Source organism: Dipodomys spectabilis, unplaced genomic scaffold, assembly GCF_019054845.1.
Source record: "Dipodomys spectabilis isolate Male_0828 unplaced genomic scaffold, ASM1905484v1 ptg000414l, whole genome shotgun sequence".
In the NCBI taxonomy this organism is placed as follows: Eukaryota; Metazoa; Chordata; class Mammalia; order Rodentia; family Heteromyidae; genus Dipodomys; species Dipodomys spectabilis.
This window is the reverse complement of record NW_024871091.1, coordinates 4875433-4892906: the sequence shown is the minus strand read 5'-3', so window position 1 is coordinate 4892906 and position 17474 is coordinate 4875433. Positions and strand designations below refer to the sequence as shown.

The following is a 17474-nucleotide window of genomic DNA, read 5'->3' as shown; positions in this document are numbered from 1 at the left end:
AGATTGCAGTTTGAAGCCAACCCAGGCAAGAAAATCTATGAGATTCTTATTCCAATTAACTACCAAAAAAGAAGTACAGTGGCTGGGAAGGTGGCTCAGTGGTAGAGCACTTGCCTTGCATGCATGAGGCCCTGGGTTCAATTCCTCCGCACCACATAAGCAAAAAGAAAAAAGCCAGAAGTGGCGCTGTGGCTCAAGTGGTAGAGTGCTAGCCTTGAGCTGAAGAGCTGAGGGACAGCGCTCAGGCCCAGAGTTCAGACCCCATGACAGGGCCCAAAAAAGAAAAAAAAAATTAAGTACAGCTGTGGCTCTAGTGGTAGAGTGAAGCTGAAAGCCAAAAAAAGCTTAGGGACAGTGCCCAGGCCCTGAGTTTAAGCTCCAATATTAGAAAAAATAATGATATGGACACTAGTTTCTCATGTCTTTGCAAATGTGAAATGGCTTTAGGAACTCTGACATGAAGGAACAGCACAAGAAAACAGCACAACTAACCACTGTTTCTTGTGCTTCATAAAATGCCATCTCAAATACAGGCCTGGAGACTTCAGGTAACTGTGGCACTTAACACAGTAACGGTGACCACAAAGACTAGTATTTTTTTTTTGTCGGGCATGGGGCTTGACCTCTGGGCTTGGGCACTGTCCCTGTGCTCTTCAGCTTAAGGCAACCACTCTACTGCTTGAACCACAACACCACTGCGGTTTTCTAGCGGTTTATTGGAGATGAGTCTCACGGACTTTCCTGCCTAGGCTGGCTTTGAACCGTGATCCTCAGATCTCAGCCTTCCGAGTAGGTAGGATTACAGGTATGAGCCACTGGCACCTGGCCACTAGTATTCTTTTTTGTTGGTTGTGGAACTTGAACTCTGGGTCTGGGCACTGGATCAGCTCTTCAGCTCAAAATGAGTGCTTTACCACTTGAGCCACAGCACCACTTTTGGTTTTCTGCTGGCTTAGTGGAGATAGCCTGACTTTTCTTGCACTGGCTGGCTTTGAACCATGATCCTCAGATCTCAGCCACATGAGTAGCAAAGATTACAGGCATGCACCACTGGTGCCAGGCTTAAGAGTAGTATTCTTTTAAGAAGATGTGACTGCTTACAAAGAAAAAGATTACAGGGCTGGGAAGGTGGCTCAGTGGTAGAGCGCTTGCCTTGCATGCATGAAGTCCTGGGTTCGATTCCTCAGCACCACATAAGCAGAAAAAGTCAGAAGTGGTTCTGTGGCTCAAATAGTAGAGCGCTAGCCTTGAGCTGAATAGCTAAGGGAGAGCATCCAGGCCCAGTGTTCAGGCCACACGACCGACTAAATAAATAAGGATACTAGTGAAGACCAGCTGTGAACAGTGCTAAAGATGACAGATGAAATTTACTCTCCACAGGCCACTCACAGGTATAGTAAGGCACTTACATTAATAAGGAATAGCAAGTAAAATTTTGGAGACCAAAGTATGGCAACAAATCCAACTGGTTATCTTGAATCTCAAGTCATTCTAAATCTCCCCTTCGGGGCTGGGAAGGTAGCTCAGTGGTAGAGCGCTTACCTTGCATGCCTAAGGCCCTGGGTTCGATTCCTCAGCACCACATAAGCAAAAAGAAAAAACCTGGAAGTGGCGCTGTGGCTCAAGTGTTAGAGCGCTAGCCTTGAGCCAAAGAGCTGAGGGACAGCACCCAGGCCCAGAGTTCAGGCCCCACAACTGGACCCAATTAAAAAAAAACTAAATCTCCCCTTCCCACTGAAGTAGTTCATTTTACTAAGTCTATATAGCTGTCATGCCATACTTTAACCCAGTAATAACCTTACCTGGTGCAATCCCTTGAAAGATGTAATCATCCCAATGCCCCATAGCCACCTTTGTCATTAGGTTTCTATATAGGGCCAAATGTCAGCATGCTCTGGGTAGTCATATACACACCCAAAAAGAAATGAGTATAGGGGCTGGGAAGGTGGCTCAGTGGTAGAGTACTTGCCTTGCATGCATGAGGCCCTGGGTTCGATTCCTCAGCACCACATAAACAGAAAAAGCCAGAAGTGGTGCTGTGGCTCAAGTGTTAGAGCACTAGCCTTGAGCTTAAGAGCTGAGGGACAGTGCCCAGGCCCATGACTGACAAAAAAAAATGAGTATATACCAAACGAAAAGAGTGAATAGCCTGGGCACTGGCTCATGCCTGTAACCCTAACTACACAGGAGGCTGATATCTTGGGATCACAGTTCCAAGCCAGTCAAGTCACAAATGAGTATCTTTGAGACTCTTGTCTCCAATTAACGAGTAGAGCCCCAGCCTTGGGTGAAAAAGCTGAGACAGTACCCAGATCCAGAGTATCGGGATGAAAATATATTATATACATAAGTATGAATTAAAATAGTTGCCAGTGAGGAAGAATAAATGGGAGTCAAAGCTGGAAAAACAAAATGAAAGCAGAACTTCATGTGTCACAGTATACTAAAAAAAAAAAAAATGAGGGTGTGACTAACTGCAAAGGGGAAGAAAAACAGTAGCTTGCAGCAAGGACTTTTGTCCTTGACAAGATTCTAATCTAACATGAGGTAGTGGCTCCCTCCCACAACTCTAGCCCTGAGGATGATACCCAAGAGGAAAAATGATAAAATCTTTTTATGTAGCACTTACCAGGAGCTAGGCATTACATCTTTTCTGTTTTGTGACATATACTATTATCCTTATTTACAGATGAGAAAACAAATATCCAGCCAGGCAAGTTGGCTCATACCTGTAATCCTTGCTACTCAGGAGGCTGTGATGTGAGAATCCAAGCTAGCTAGTCCAAGACTCTTATCTCCAATTAGCAAACAAAAGCCAGAAGTGAAGCTCTGGCTCAAGAGATAAGAGCACTAGCCCTGAATAAAAGAACTCAAGGATAGCACTCAGGCCCCAGGAGCAGCAAGTGCACACAACATCAAGAGATTAATTTGCCCAGTAACACAAGTGGTAATGCTGAAACTGGAATTAGCAGAGAACATCAAGTCTGGTGGTTTAAGGGGAGAAGACCAAGGATCAAGGAGACTAGGAGAGGGATTTCTAATTGTGCCTTCCCCAACCCTGTGCTGGGAAGATCATTCTTAACCATGGCAAGGAGTGTGGTGCCAAGCTAGCTAGCTAGATGTTACACTGAGGCAGCACCAGAAGCCAGTTAAATTATCTTACATGTTCAGTCAGATAGCCACATTGAAAATTCCCAACTCTCTAACTAGAGCTTGGAAGCAAATAAATCCTATATCCCCTTAAGGTTAAATTTCATTGTCTTCTTTACAGAATGTAATTAAGAAGAAAAACAAGGCATTAACATCAATAACATTAGGTGTTCTCCAAAAAATTGCACTAAAAAAAGCTCCATGTCAAAAAGCTTTCAGAGTTTATTAATCCCTTCTTATAATTGAGCAAAGCCAAAATACCCGATTCATTTGTAGGAAGGTTCTGACAGCAACTTGAGTGGGAAATATTCCAGGAAGAAAACTTTACATTACTGATCAATTTTGTCATGTACAGTAATAGATCCATAGATGTATGTTTTCCACTCAGTATCTTCCTTAAAAGATGCTAGAGCTACTCTTAGGGAGGAACACAAAGATGAAGTATTTATCAAAATGAATCCTAGGAAACGGGAAAAAATGTTACAAATGGCTATCAGTATTTGAAAACATGAATTTCAATTCCTACCCACATTATTAAAACTGATTCAAAACGGATAGTCCTACAGGAGTTCAAATGACAAGTCTGCTTAGAATATAAAGGAAAGCTTGTGTGTGTATGTGCCAATATTGGGGCTTGATTTCAGAACCTTTTGCTGTCCCTGAGCTTCTTTGTTCAAGTCTAGTAGTGCTTTACCACACAAGTACTTCTGGCCTTTTAGGTGGTTAATTGTGCATGAGTTTCAAGGATTTCCCCATACCAGCAGGCTTCAAACAGTGATCCTAAAATCTCAACCTCCTGAGTAGCTAGTATTATAAGCTTGAGCCACCGATGCCTGACAAAAGAAATCTTCAAGACCATGAAATAGGCAGTCTTGATAGGTTACAGAAAGTAGTAAGAACCATTAACAAGTTTTGATATTAGAGTTTGTTTCTCAAGGAAAACAAAAATGACTTGACAAGACTGATGACTAAAAGGATATGACATTATCTAACTGCTTGTATCCAGAATATGTAAAAGAAAATTGTACATTTGAAAAACAGGCACAACTCCATTCTTAAAAAGGACAAAAGTCTGAGTCAATTTATGACTTAATCGGATGAAAAATTGACTAGGATGCCATGCATACGGATTCTGGAACACAAAAGAGGGCAATAGAAAATGTTGAATCTAACGTATAGAGTGAAATAGTAAATGTTAACTATACCAAACACATAAGATATTCTTTCTTGCTCACAGTTGGCTGTAGCTATACTACTTGGGCCATGTCTTCAACCTGGCATTTTCCTGATTAGTAGTTGGAGATGGAGCTTTATTGACTTTTCTCTGTATTAGCTAGCTTTGAAATGCAATCCTATAGGTCTCAGCCTCCTGAGTAGTCAGGATTATAAGCATGAGCTACTGATACATGGCTCCAAAGTTTACTTTTTGTCAGTCGTGGGGCTTGAACTCAGGGCCTGAGTGCTGTCCCTCAGTTCTTCAGCTCAAGGCTAGCGCTCTACCACTTGAGTCACAGCACCACTTCTGGCTTTTTCTGGTTATGTGGCGCTGAGGAATCGAACCCAGGGCTTCATACATGCAAGGCAAGCACTCTACCACTGAGCCACCTTCCCAGCCCCCAAAGTTTACTTTTTAAAGAAATGTTTAGTATCACACAATGTTCAAAAGGTTGCTATAGAGCAACTAGAATTCTCAAATTTTCAATGATGAACTTCAGGGAAAACAAACTTGTATTCAAGTTTCAAGTTAAATGTCATCTAGCCTATCACTCCAACTTAGATTTATCAAAAAAAAAATGCACCCACAACCTGTACAAAAATATTTGTAGCAACATCAATGGCCAAATACTGATATCCATCACTAACAAATGCATTTCAAACAATGGAATTCCACTTGGCAATAAAAATTAGTAATACGTAATACATGAATTATTCGTAGGTAGATGATTCTCAAAGTCATGTCGAAAACAGGTAGACAATATAGTCAAAAACAGCAAGCTGGGTGCCGGTGGCTCATGCCTGTTGGAATCCTAGCTACACAGGAGGCTGAGATCTGAGGATCAAGGTTCAAAACCAGCCCGGGCAGGAAAGTCCGTGAGACTCTTATCTCCAATTAACCACTAGAAAACTGCAAGTGGCACTGTGGCTCAAGCAATAGAGCGCTTGCCTTGAGCTGAAGAGCTGAGGAATAGCACCCAAGCCCAGAGTTCAAGCCCCATGACCGACAAAAAAAAAAAAACCAAACAGCTAGACAATAAAAATCAATCTATCAGGGGCTGGGAAGGTGGCTCAATGGTAGAGCGCTTGCCTTGCATGCTAGAGGCCCTGGGTTCAATTCCTCAGCACCACATAAGCAAAAAGAAAAAAGCTGGAAGTGGCACTGTGGCTCAAGTGGTAGAGCGCTAGCCTTGAGCTGAAGAGCTGAGGGAGAGCGCTCAGGCCCAGAGTTCAGGCCCCACTACGGGACCCAAAAAAAAAAAAAAAAAAAAAAAATCAATCTATCAGGGTGTTCTATCAACTGGAAAGGGGCATAGAAATTTTTATAAAGAACCTTGGTTTTGCCTGGCACTGGCCCCCATTCAATCCCCAGTACTGATGCACATACACAAAAAGAATGTATCTCCATGTGAGCTTTTCTCAAGACTGAATGATTAAGTTACACACAAGGTCTGTGCAGTTCACCATAATCTAGCACCTAATTATATATTCATTATACTTTCTAAAAATTGTTGCTCATCATTCCTGACAAAATACCAATATAAACCATAATGCACATACAAGGGCTAGATTAAATGTCATCAAGTAGTAACCTTAACGCATGCACCTTTGATTGAGTCAATTACAACTTTCCCCAATCAAGCAAGTCTATACCTGCTTTATATAGTGACTTAGCATTCACAGCACCTTCACTAATAGCTAAACCTAAAATCAGAACAAGGGGTCTATTAGTAACCACTATACTACACTCATTCTCAGCAGCCAACACTGAATAACTAGGCACCAGTGACTGACACCTGTAATCCTAGCTGCTCAAAGCTGAGATCTGAAAATTGAGGCTCAAAGCCAACCTGGGCAGGAAGTCCGTGTGACCTATCTCCAATAAATTACCAAAAACCTACAAGTTGAGCTGCAGCTCAAGTGGTTCAAGGACTAATCTTTAACAAAAGTTCAAGGAGTGCCTAGGCCCCAAGTTAAGCCCCAGGACCCGCGCACGCGCGCAAACACACACACACATACAAGCACACATACCACATACTCTCAATCTTTAAAGTTTTTCTGGAAAAGCTTTACACTTCAAGGCTCCTCCTTTATCAGGTATTGTCAGAAGGGTCGCAAGTCAACTGAGATGATAGCAATAATCTGTATTTTTTTCTTTTTTTGCAGGTCATGGGGCCTGAACTATGGGCCTGGGCACTGCCCCTCAGCTCTTCAGCTCAAGGCTAGCACTCTACCACTTGAGCCACCGCCACTTCCGGCTTTTCTTTTTGCTTATGTGGTGCTGGGGAACCGAACCCAGGGACACATGCATGCAAGGCAAGCGCTCTACCACTGAGCCACCTTCCTCCCAGCCCCAATAATCTGTATCTTGATGGAGTACACTTACCAAAACATTTCATTACTAACCTCAAACCTAAACCCGATCTTAAGGTAATTTTTCCAAACACATGGTGCACAAATAGAATGGCAATACTAAGGGCTATCACCTTAATGGTTTTGGCTGCATTCTTTAGCCAAATGCATGCAACTTTCTGGTACAAATGAAGAGACTGAATTGTTTTGATTTAAAACTCCTTTATACAACACTTTCTTTTTTTTTTGGGGGGGGGGGGTTCCGGTCGTGGGGCCTGAACTCTGGGCCTGTGTGTTGTCCCTCAGCTCTTCAGCTCAAGGCTAGCACTCTACCACTTGAGCCACAGCGCTACTTCCGGCTTTTTTTTCTTTTTGCTTATGTGGTGCTGAGGAATCGAACCCAGGGCCTCAGGCATGCAAGGCAAGCACTCTACCACTGAGCCACATTCCCAGCCCCTATACAACACTTAAAGATAAAAAAATGAAAAATTACATCAAGAAACTTAAAACTACATGCAACTATTGCAGTACATTGTGTGTTGTATCAACACCATCAGTGAAGGACTTTAGTCCGAAGGGAATTCACTGTCATAAATGAACTAACTTCGTGCCACCCTTCCTCTCTCCTAAAAAAAATAAGCATTTAAGAGGTAAAACCACAATTGGAGACTCTCGAGAATGCTATTCTTTCCTCCCTACTGTGACTACTCAATGGAACCATCTCTTTTACTTTAACATGTATCTGTTAATGAAACCATCTCTATTACTATAACATATACCTGAAGTTCTTTCTTCATAAAGAAAGCCTAATCACATGTAATGACCATGCCCCCCTCCCAACCAAGGGCCAGCAGTGCACTCAGAACTAATGTTTGGGAGAAAAGAGACATAATATGAAAGTAAAAGTATATATATATATATTCATAATTTCAGAAAATGTGAATAAAAAGAACCCACTGTCACAAAAGGATACATGTTAAAAGTTTTATTAGGTTTCAATACAAAAACATTCCAAAAAGTGATCTATAATACCTAAATTCTATGTTTATCTACTAAACAAGGAAAAGATTTTTTATCATTCTTTTACAACCAGCAAAAATAATGAAGACCAATTCTTTTCCCAATGGGAGAATTAATCCTGCTGGGTCAGTCAGTAAACCACTGATCAGTTGTATTTAAGCATATTCCTTAAATTTAGTATTCATACTTACTACAATTAGTTTCTCTATTTTATACTATAACTAAGATATCTAATCTAAATCTAAATAAAATCTCAAGAGCCAAAAGGTCCTCATAGAAGCACCTAACTCAAGTAGAAGATTATGGAAGGCTTGAGCTAAGATAGCTTTTCAAGTGCAACTACTGAAATTTGGTCAATACCCTCACAGTCTGATTATGAATGTGACCAATGAGGTTTAAATTTTTTGCATATTTTCCCCAATCACAAGTGTTAAAAACATGATAGTTATTTAAGCTGCTATGCAAAAAATTTCCGAAGTTGAATTGCTTCCTTCAACGGAGCAACTCAATTCCTTTTCCTTTGAGCACATTAGCATTTAACATTATTGACTAGTTTCCAAAGCATTAACTGGAGTTGTACTGTAACAATTTGTTTCTGTGACTAGGAGTTGAGATAAAGTAGGCTTATGAAATAAACAAGTGGCCTAATTTTGTTTCCAGTTTCAAGTGTGCTATCATCTCAGCAATGTTTCCAGTTAAGTTTCATTTCCCTTTATTATTCCTCCCTCATTTTGGTTTTGCCATACAACTACGCGTTCTTGATAAGCTAGTTTCACCAGACACTACTGGATAAAACATACCACTTATGCTTATCCACTTTCTGATAGGCATTATCAGAAACTTCTTTTTGACAGTGCTAGGGATTAAACCCAGAGTGCTTCGTAGTATGCTAGACCCCTGCACTTCTGAGTGAGTATACAGCCCCAGCACCTAATTTATCATTCTGAAATTCAGTGGTAATTAGTTTTGGATATTAAGAGTTGTCGCCTTAACTTTAAGGTAACAAAAGCAAAGCCAAAGCTTTAAAAATCTTCATGAAGAGCCACATACATTTACTGGGTACCTCCTCCACTTACCAATTTCTGTTTCCCTTCTACCACTAAATCTTTACTGCTCCCTAGTTACCAACATGGATGCCTCCCTCAGATCCACAAGAACCCTCAAAAAGACAAAAATAAAACCTATTGCCTGCACCAAACCAACTGTGATGAGCACTGTTACGCAGCTGTTGGGATAATCAGCATTCTTCTGCTTCAGCAACTCTGTAAAAAAAAAGCACAAGATCAGGTTACAAGGTATTCTGTCAGGCAACATCCTCCATATCCTCCATTCTTAAATTTGTTGCTTCAACTGTGAAGAAAAATATTTGCTCAGATGCTTTAAAAGGCAGCCATATTAATCATCATTACTGTAAGCATCAGCTCTGTTAATATTAAAATTCAATACTGTGTGTTGTCATTATGCCAGTAAAATTACCTTACTCAAACTTGGAACCTGCAATAGCTCCTATGAGTAATTACAGTCATTTCAGATTGTGGCTGTGCAAATGAACAGGCACTGATAGCATGCCTGGGAGCAAAGATGAACTCTCACAAGCTTGCTCATCTACCAAAGCATTAACTACACAGCTTCTGTCAAAGAAAACACAAACTCTCACATTATGACGATATTAGCAATTGGTTTGAAAACAGCTAAGAATATTGCATGACAGGTACATGAATGGAAATATGCCTACATAACCTCATTGCACTCAACTGACAAGCTAAAAAGAACTTCATCCTTATTTACAATGTGACCATCACTCTCTTTCTACAAAGGATCCAAACAAAAAATATAAAGCCAGGAGTTGGTGGCTCACGCTTGTGATCCCAGCTACTTGGAGGCTAAGATCTGAGGATTGCAGTTTGAAGCCAGCCCTGGCAGAAAGTCTGTAACTCTTACCTCTAATTAATCACAGCCAAGCTAGAAGTGGTGCTGTGGTTCAAAGTGGTAGAGCACTAGCCTTGAGTGGAAAAAAAATTTAGCACCTAGGCCCAGAGTTCAAGCCCCAACCAACCAAAAGAAGTGCCAACATCATAGCCCATCAGTGGGACAGAGCACTAAAATATTTCAAGGGTACTCTTTCAAAAACCTACCTTAGCATTTCATTTCTCTTGCTGCTAGCTTTATCTACTGTGAATAAACCAGCACTCCTTGACAAAAATGACCATAAGGTTCAACCTGTAAAAATTAAATAAAAACTAGTTATCTCTCTTAAGGAAATGCTTTAAGATTTGCCTATAACTGCCCTCTTTTCCAGAAAGGAAAGCTATGTTCAGACTTGCAGCTTAATGCATTACTTCATGTTCTACTACTTCTCTTAAGTGGTGGAAGATTCACTGGCTTGGAATGGACTGGAATGGCTTAAATGGTTAAGTTGCATGGCTTATGGATTCTCATTCTGTTCCAATGGTGCACTGCCACGTTAAATCCATAAGTTGAACGGACAAAACATTATTTGAAGGAATAAGTGCAGTTTAAGGATTTTTAGTTGGAGGTCTTCAAGTTTATTATATTCAAGAGCATCTTTTTCAACTTCATGGCTGGACCTGGGTCATGCTGCCTCAGGTTTTGCTTTTTAAAGACCACTTGCAATAGATTTTCTCCATACAGTGTAGTTTCACAACTAAAAACAAGTCAGGCATCCAACTAAAGGTCAAGTTTGCAATGGCTTTTTAGGGGTAGTGAGGGGGACCCCAAACCTAAGCCATTTCTTATATTGACTAAAAGACTAATTTGAAAAAAAAAAAGTGTAAAACATTATGAAGCATGTTTAAAGGTCTTCATCGAAAATACTTTAAAAAATACCCCCTCCCAATCCCAACTGCTATCGGTAAACAGCTTGTATTAAGGCCTTTAACTGTCATACATGCTTTTTTTTAAATCCAAGTGTTGAATTTGGAGGACTTCTAATATGCTATTGAACATTTCCTTTTCCAAAAGTTTTTTTTAATCTAGAAGGCATTTCCACTGCCATGAAGTACAGTATGTTTCACTGTACTATGAGGAAGGTAAGTGTTCAATTTCGACTTAGACGGAAAAACTAGTTTGCTTTGCTTACCATCTTTGCTGTTTCACAGGCATTTGATGCTTTAAATCTGATGTGGAATGCTGATAGATTCACTTTTTAGAAGTCATAAGCCTTTAGGAAGTTGGAGATAACTTCATTGCTTATCTATTTTCTCCTTTGCAATCAAGCTGTTCCTTTAAAAGTGAGACACTACAGAGTTGCAAAAATTTGAAACAGTAAGAGCAAGCATCGTTTGCAGCTTCATGGTTGGTTTTGGCCAAACTTTTTATTTAGTATTCTGTAGTTGTTTAACACACACTTAAATGGTCTTACTGGGGGAGGGGAAAGGGGAGGCTCTTGCAGATTCCTAAGGAAATGTCAAAAGACAATATATGGCCAGCATTATCCATTGTTGGTTTGCTTGTTTTTTTGGGGGGGTTTACTGGGTGAGTAGCACTTTGCTAACAGGTATCTGATCTCAGGTTTTTCACACTGAGAACATTGAGATTTCAGTTGGAAGACACCCTGAAATCCTAAGAGGAGTGTACCCCGACCACCCTCTAAGAGCTAGCTTATCTGTATAGGCAGGATGATTCATCTCTCAATGGAGACCAATGTATATCTAGGTGGCCAGATGTTTGTGGAAGATCTGAGAATTGCTTGCCTCACTTACTGGGAAAAGTAGATAGGAAGTGGCCTTTAAGTTGGAAAATTACAACACTAGTACAAGTCTTACACACTTAACATTTGCTTATTGAAAGCAATTTGTAATAACAAATAAAATTAAACATGTGTAACTTTTTTTCCTCACAAGAACATAAAAATTATGAAGGGGAACTTAACAGGAAAATTTTAAAAAGCTAACACAATTTTTTCCTTTTAGTAGTCCTTGGGTAGTTATGACAGAATAGTTTCCACTTTTGTTTTGTTTCTTTGAACGGGGATTTTGGTCCAAAGTTTTGTTTGTTTCTAGTATCTGCTTCTGCCTCCCCCTCTATCAGATCGGCTTCCTCCACGGCCACCACCTCTTGGTGCTCCGCGGCTTGAACTGCTGTAGGAATCACGTGGAGGAGGGTACCCCCTTTCCATAGAAGGGGGAAGCCCTCGTTCTTGTCTGCCAACCCGATCACGACCACTTGAGTAGAGATCACTTCGGCTGCTTGAGTAACTGTCTCGACTTCCACCATATCCGTCTCGTGAGCTGCTGTAATCATCATAGCGACTGCTTCCACCATAAGATGGCGGGGGCCCTCGTGTAGGTGGAGCACTACGTGAGTTACCTGCAGGGTCAATGGTCAGGTAATATGGCAACACTATAAATTGTATATATACAACATTTAAACCTGAATTTACAGAATTCTTGTATTCTAAGTTTACTTTCTTAACTGGGAAGTTTTAAACTCTACCATTGCTGGCCATAATGGGGATTTGCTCATCTGCTGAGATATGGAAATGGATTGATTTTAATGTTTGTTTGAAAAGACTGAAGACGGTGTGTATTTCAAGAGGATATTCCAGACAGCTTGTTATTTTATAGTAGACACTCGGCCACTTTCCAGTGATAAGTTGCAATTGTGAACTGTCGAGTTTCCGTCATATTGCAATGGTAAACATTTGATCTTGTTAATAAAAATGTTTTTAATTGTATTTTTCACTGTTGGGGGAAAACACATAAGGCTGCCAATTTTAAGCAAGCAAAATCCCCTCCAAAGCAAGCGAACAGCCTCAAAGGAAAAAAAATTAAAAATAAAATAAGTGAAAAAAAATTGAAAAAACAAAAGCCCTTCACAAAACTAGGAAAAGCCCAGCTTGATAAAGTTATCCCTTTAAATGCAAGCAAAGGTCCCTTTTAAAGCAAGCACCACGCAGCCTATAAAACCAGCTCATGAACCTAAAATCTCAAGCTGGTGATAGTCAAGACCCTTAAACAGTATCTTACCATAACTCTCATATGAATCTCTGTAGGAGCCTCCACTTGGATGATCTGAATAGTCACGATCCCGACCATATCCATCTCGATCACTAAATTAGAAACAAAACGTTTAAATGCCCAACCACCTTCTCCCAGCTGTTCTTTTACAACCAAGCATAGAAGCAACCACTTACCTATAGCCTCTTGACGGATAGTCATCACGTGAACTGGAATGACCATAATCACGGTAAGTGTAATCTCTTGGAGGTGGCGCATAATCTCTTGTGTCCCGAGAACTTGGGTAATCTCTACTTGAGTAGCTACAGAATCAAAAGTCATTTGGTTTGTTTTGGATGAGCTATCCATCAACATTACTAGTAAAAAAAAAAAAAAAAAAGGACTACTGAAAAAAGGTACACTTTGATCTTACCTATCTTTAGTAGAATATCCATCATCTCTTGGGGACAAATAAACATCTCTTCGAGAAGGCAGGGGTTCCCTTCGGGGTGGGCCTCCATAACTGTCTCTTCCACGTGATACAGGGGCTTAGGGGAAAAACCATTTTATAAATAGTCAAAGACAAAAGTTAAAATGCAAACTAACTCACATTCAGCTTATGAAAAGTGGAGATTTAATAAAATGTGGTAATAGCGAGATCAAGAAATTTTCTTTTCTAGAATTTCCTGACACCTTCCTTTCTGTGCTCAATAACTGTACTACTAGACCATCTGGAATCAATTTTTCAACTCAGTTCTCTTTTAGTAGCAGCAGATTATTATTTCAAATATTTACCTCTCCCTCCCATTCCACTGCTGCTGCGAACTGGTCCTGAAGGTGCTGATCTCTTAGGAGGAGGACCCCCACTTCGTGGTGGCGGTCCTCTTTTCACTGGAAGAGGTCCCCTGGAAGAACTCATGTTAAAATTCATGGAATAGCCACCATCATCTACATTAGAAGAGAAAAAAATATATTTAACAGTCACAATCCAGAACACCTCTAAAAAAATTCTTTTCATTCTTTCCTGCTTAGCTAGGGAGTATAGCTTCAGTTTTTCAATGATAAAAGACCACTATAAACTGAGAAGATTTAAAAACAAACGGCAGAGTTGGGAGTTAGCTGTTAAAAGCACAGGGCTTGACTATTAGGCTCCAAAGAAAATAAAAGGCACTTCTAATGTTATTTCCAAGACACAAAACCATTTCATTTTTCTTACGTTTAATACCTATGACTGTTCAAAACAGACTTTTCTTACAGAACATACTCCTTATATAATAGTATGTAAATTAATAATTTAGGAGGTCTTTCATTGTTTTTTTTCTCCCAAAGTCACAATCATTTCTTTTTTTTCCAGTCCTGGGAACTGAACTCAGGGCCTAGGAGCTGTTCTTGAGCCTTTTTTGCCCAAGGTTAGTACTCTACCACTTGAGCCCCAGAGCCATGTGAGGCCATTTCTGTTTCTGTGGAACTAAGGAATGTAACCCAAGGCTTCATGCATGGAGACAAGCACTCTACCACTGTTGCATTTCCAGCCTCCACACCCATTTTAGTAGATAAGGCTAGTGTTCTCAATTTTAAAGCCTGAATTCTTTCAAAAAGCGTAGGTTTCAGTTCCCTAAGCCCCAAGTCCACAAGTCATTACCCATGTGTCCTCCACGTGAGGGAGGTCCTCTAGTTCCACCACTTCCTCCTCTTCCTCCTCTGAGACCTCTGGGAGGACCTCTGCTTCTTGGAGGTGGAAGAGGTCCACGCCTACCACTTTCAAATGATGGTTTGGTGGCTTGTTCCACCTTGATGGCTTTTCCATCTAAGGACTTAAATAACAGTTAAGTTTTGTTAAATTTTAAAAAGGACTTTGCAGACTCACTATGACAAGTAGGCCTCTAAAATTATATATATTCAAATTACATATAAATATGTTTGCTCATCAAGTATTCAAGAAATATGCTATCAGCCTAGCACTAGTAGCTGACACCTGTAATGTAGATACTCAGGAGGCTGAGGTATGAGGATCCTGGTTCAAAGCCACTCTAAGGAGGTAAGTTCATGAGACTCTTGTCACCAATTAACCCACCAGAGAACTCAAAGTGGAGCTGTGAGTCAAAGTGGTAGAACACTATCATTGAGCCATAAAAGCTCAGACAGTGCCAGAGTTCAAGCCCCACAACCAAAGTAGAAATATGCTGCAAACAGTTTATAAATGACACTTCCATTTACTTAACATACCTACTCAGCCATTAAGAGTTTATACTGATGATCTCAATCACAGGAATAGATGGAGTCACTGCACTGTTCATGAAAATTTAAAACCACAGTACAGTTATTAGCTTATCATGAAAACTAATGAACCACAGATCTAGGTTATCAAATTATGGATTCTAAGATACCATGCATTAACACATACATATAGCATACACTATCTTGAACTTAAAGAGACTGTTGTTGGGAGATAGCAATGCTACTCATTAAGGTAACTCACCTTTCCATTCATGTCTCTGGCTGCATCCTTAGCATCTGCTGGACTTTCAAAGGTGACAAAAGCAAATCCTCTTGATTTGTTTGTTTCACGATCTTTCATCAAAAGTACTAAAAACAGTTTATGTTTAAAAAAAAGGTGTTATTCCAGTTTAAAGGATTTAACAAAAGCACATCTGTAAAGAGAAAGCTCAGAACTTCTTAGAGGACAAAATATCATGTCAGACGATCAGTGCATTTATATTCATCACAGCTTATGTTTTCATTATAATAACCTACGATATACTTTAGATGAACTCACCTTCCACTATTCGCCCATATTTGCCAAATACTGCTTCAAGGGCTTTTTCATTTGTTTCTGTATTAAGCCCACCAATGAAGAGCTTTCCTGGGCGATCTGCTTCAACCATTTTTTTTCCTGGCGAGTAATACTCTGTTTTAAGAAAAACATTATTGAGTCCCAGAGAAAGTTCTTTAAGTTTATCCAACAATTCAAATAGCTCCTGTTGTACCAAACCCTTTAGTAACTAAAGACAGCGATAATCTTCCAACACAGTTAAGGAACCAATTTAAAAATAAGTTTGCGACTTCACATTCAAGTAGATGCAAACGCCGGTCTAAATTTACCATTACCCTGAAATCTCCCTTGGCTGTCTTTTATTATTAACAGCCATTTAACATTTGAAAGGCCACATTTTCCTCTCCAGCCTAGATTTCGTTATTTAGTTACTTACTCACCAAAAGTCTCGCTCGCCCAACCCCACCTCATTCCTGCAGTGATGGGTTTTAAAAGACTACGGACTCATTCAAGGTCACTGGCCAGATGCAGCAACTTAACACCAAGCCCCTTTTCTCAAGGCTCTCCTTTTTCTCCACACGATTTCCTAGGAAGTCTAAGCAAAGATCCGAAGTTTGAGCCAAGTTCTGCCTCATCTTTTGCAAGCCCCCTCCCCCCACCACCACCCCCAACAAAAGGTTACTGCCAGACTTAAAAAAAAATTAAAAACATCCCTTCATATTAAATCACGAAACGCAAAAGCGCATATTCTAACGCTCAACGCGCCCAAGACCGTAGCGGAACCTAATTAAGACTCACGTTAAAAACCGCGTGGAATAGACAAAATGGCGACACTTGGATTCAGCCCAGCACAACCGACAACCAATCAAGGAACTAACTTAAAAAAAAAAAAAAAAAACCAACACTGACTGGGAAGAGTCAAAAGGCTTCCTCTCTGCGGCCGCCGCTGACCCAGGAAGCTGCCGCCAAGTCCACATGCCCCACGCGAGCGGCCGCACCGTCCCAGGCAGGGACGCCGGTGGCGCGGTCGCTCCCACGCCCGCGCCAAGCCCACAAAGCGCTGACCTCCGCCCCCACTCCCGCAGGCGACAGCCAAACTTTCACCAGGCACGCCCCTCCACGTACCCCCTAAGTGCTTTCTCCTCACCTGCTCACCTTTCTATAGGTCGGCACCTTCGGGGCTCTTAAAATGGCGCCCGCCACCCCCATCTCCAGGGAGATAATCTAAAGCCGTAACGTGGCCAAGTATGCGAGAAACACACCAAAGAAAGGAGACACGTACCGGAGAGGGTGGCGACGGGCCCAAGCTCCTACGAGCTCGCCGACCGGACCTTCCAAACAGCGCGGCACCAAAAAATATATATATATGTATATGTATATATGACAGCTATCGAGACCCGGAACCGAACGGAGATGCCGCTAGCACTACTGCGCAACGAGGGCGAACAAAGGAGACAGCAAACTTTATACTACCCGGGAACGAGGCTGAAGAACCCGGATGGAAACGAAGCGTAGAATTTGAAACACGAAGGGAGGGGGAGTAGTTCCCAGCCTCCTCATTGGCCAGGCTGTTTGTCACTCACTATTCGCTCCTCCCATTTCCCAGGACTCCCGAGCGATGTAAGCCGGCGCCCGATTCTAACTGTCTTCCCTGCCCCCACCTATTCTCCCCAAAGGCGCGTTTTTGCTTTCTGCTAAAATGGTGCACCGGCTTGACTTAAGAAGTAAAATGTATCAAACGTCCAAGTGAACGAGGCAAGGTGGAAAACTTTACTTTGTACTTTTCCATACATTCTAAAGGCAAGAGGGTGATTTTCCACAACAGAAAACAAAGAACTTTGAGGATTTTTTTACCAAAATGATCTTAAACAAGAATTTTTAATGAACGAAACGCCTAGGCTAAATAAACGCCTAGTGAGAAGAAAACTTAGGAACAGCATGCAGGGAATTCATTTTAAAAAACAATTTAGTGAATACTTACTAAATGACAAGCTCTGGTGAGGTAT

General features: G+C 40.9%; 1 protein-coding gene and 1 non-coding gene across 9 annotated transcripts; both read right to left on the bottom strand.

Moving 5' to 3' along the window:
- Positions 1-7687: 7687 nt before the first annotated feature.
- On the bottom strand, positions 7688-16958 carry Rbmx (RNA binding motif protein X-linked). Of its 8 annotated transcripts, none has more exons than XM_042667611.1 (11): positions 16751-16956; positions 16267-16345; positions 15909-16063; positions 15472-15603; positions 15175-15281; positions 14338-14509; positions 13491-13643; positions 13129-13243; positions 12893-13018; positions 12726-12808; positions 11054-12066 (listed from the first exon to the last, which is right to left on the bottom strand). In XM_042667611.1, the coding sequence occupies exons 3-11, from the start codon at positions 15937-15939 to the stop codon at positions 11756-11758; spliced, it is 1230 nt and encodes a 409-aa protein (XP_042523545.1). In that variant the 5' UTR covers positions 15940-16063; positions 16267-16345; positions 16751-16956; the 3' UTR covers positions 11054-11755. The 8 variants fall into 8 exon arrangements, with proteins under 8 accessions (XP_042523550.1, XP_042523551.1, XP_042523545.1 ...); XM_042667612.1 differs by having other exon boundaries at positions 16267-16341; XM_042667616.1 differs by lacking the exons at positions 11054-12066; positions 16267-16345 and adding an exon at positions 7688-8999 and having other exon boundaries at positions 16751-16958.
- Positions 15358-15424, bottom strand: LOC122097132. The gene has a single exon (XR_006145475.1). It is a non-coding gene; the product is annotated as a small nucleolar RNA SNORD61 (small nucleolar RNA).
- Positions 16959-17474: the final 516 nt, after the last annotated feature.

What these genes read in the sequence shown, in the direction of transcription:
- Rbmx (XM_042667611.1), bottom strand. Translation starts at nt 15,939, where the DNA reads ATGAGGTGGGGTTGGGCGAGCGAGACTTTTG. An exon ending in CAGTGGAATGGGAGGGAGAG is followed by an intron (nt 13,244 to 13,490) that starts GTAAATATTTGA and finishes TTTTCCCCTAAG; the next exon opens with CCCCTGTATCACGTGGAAGA. An exon ending in GGATATTCTACTAAAGATAG is followed by an intron (nt 13,019 to 13,128) that starts GTAAGATCAAAG and finishes TTGATTCTGTAG; the next exon opens with CTACTCAAGTAGAGATTACC.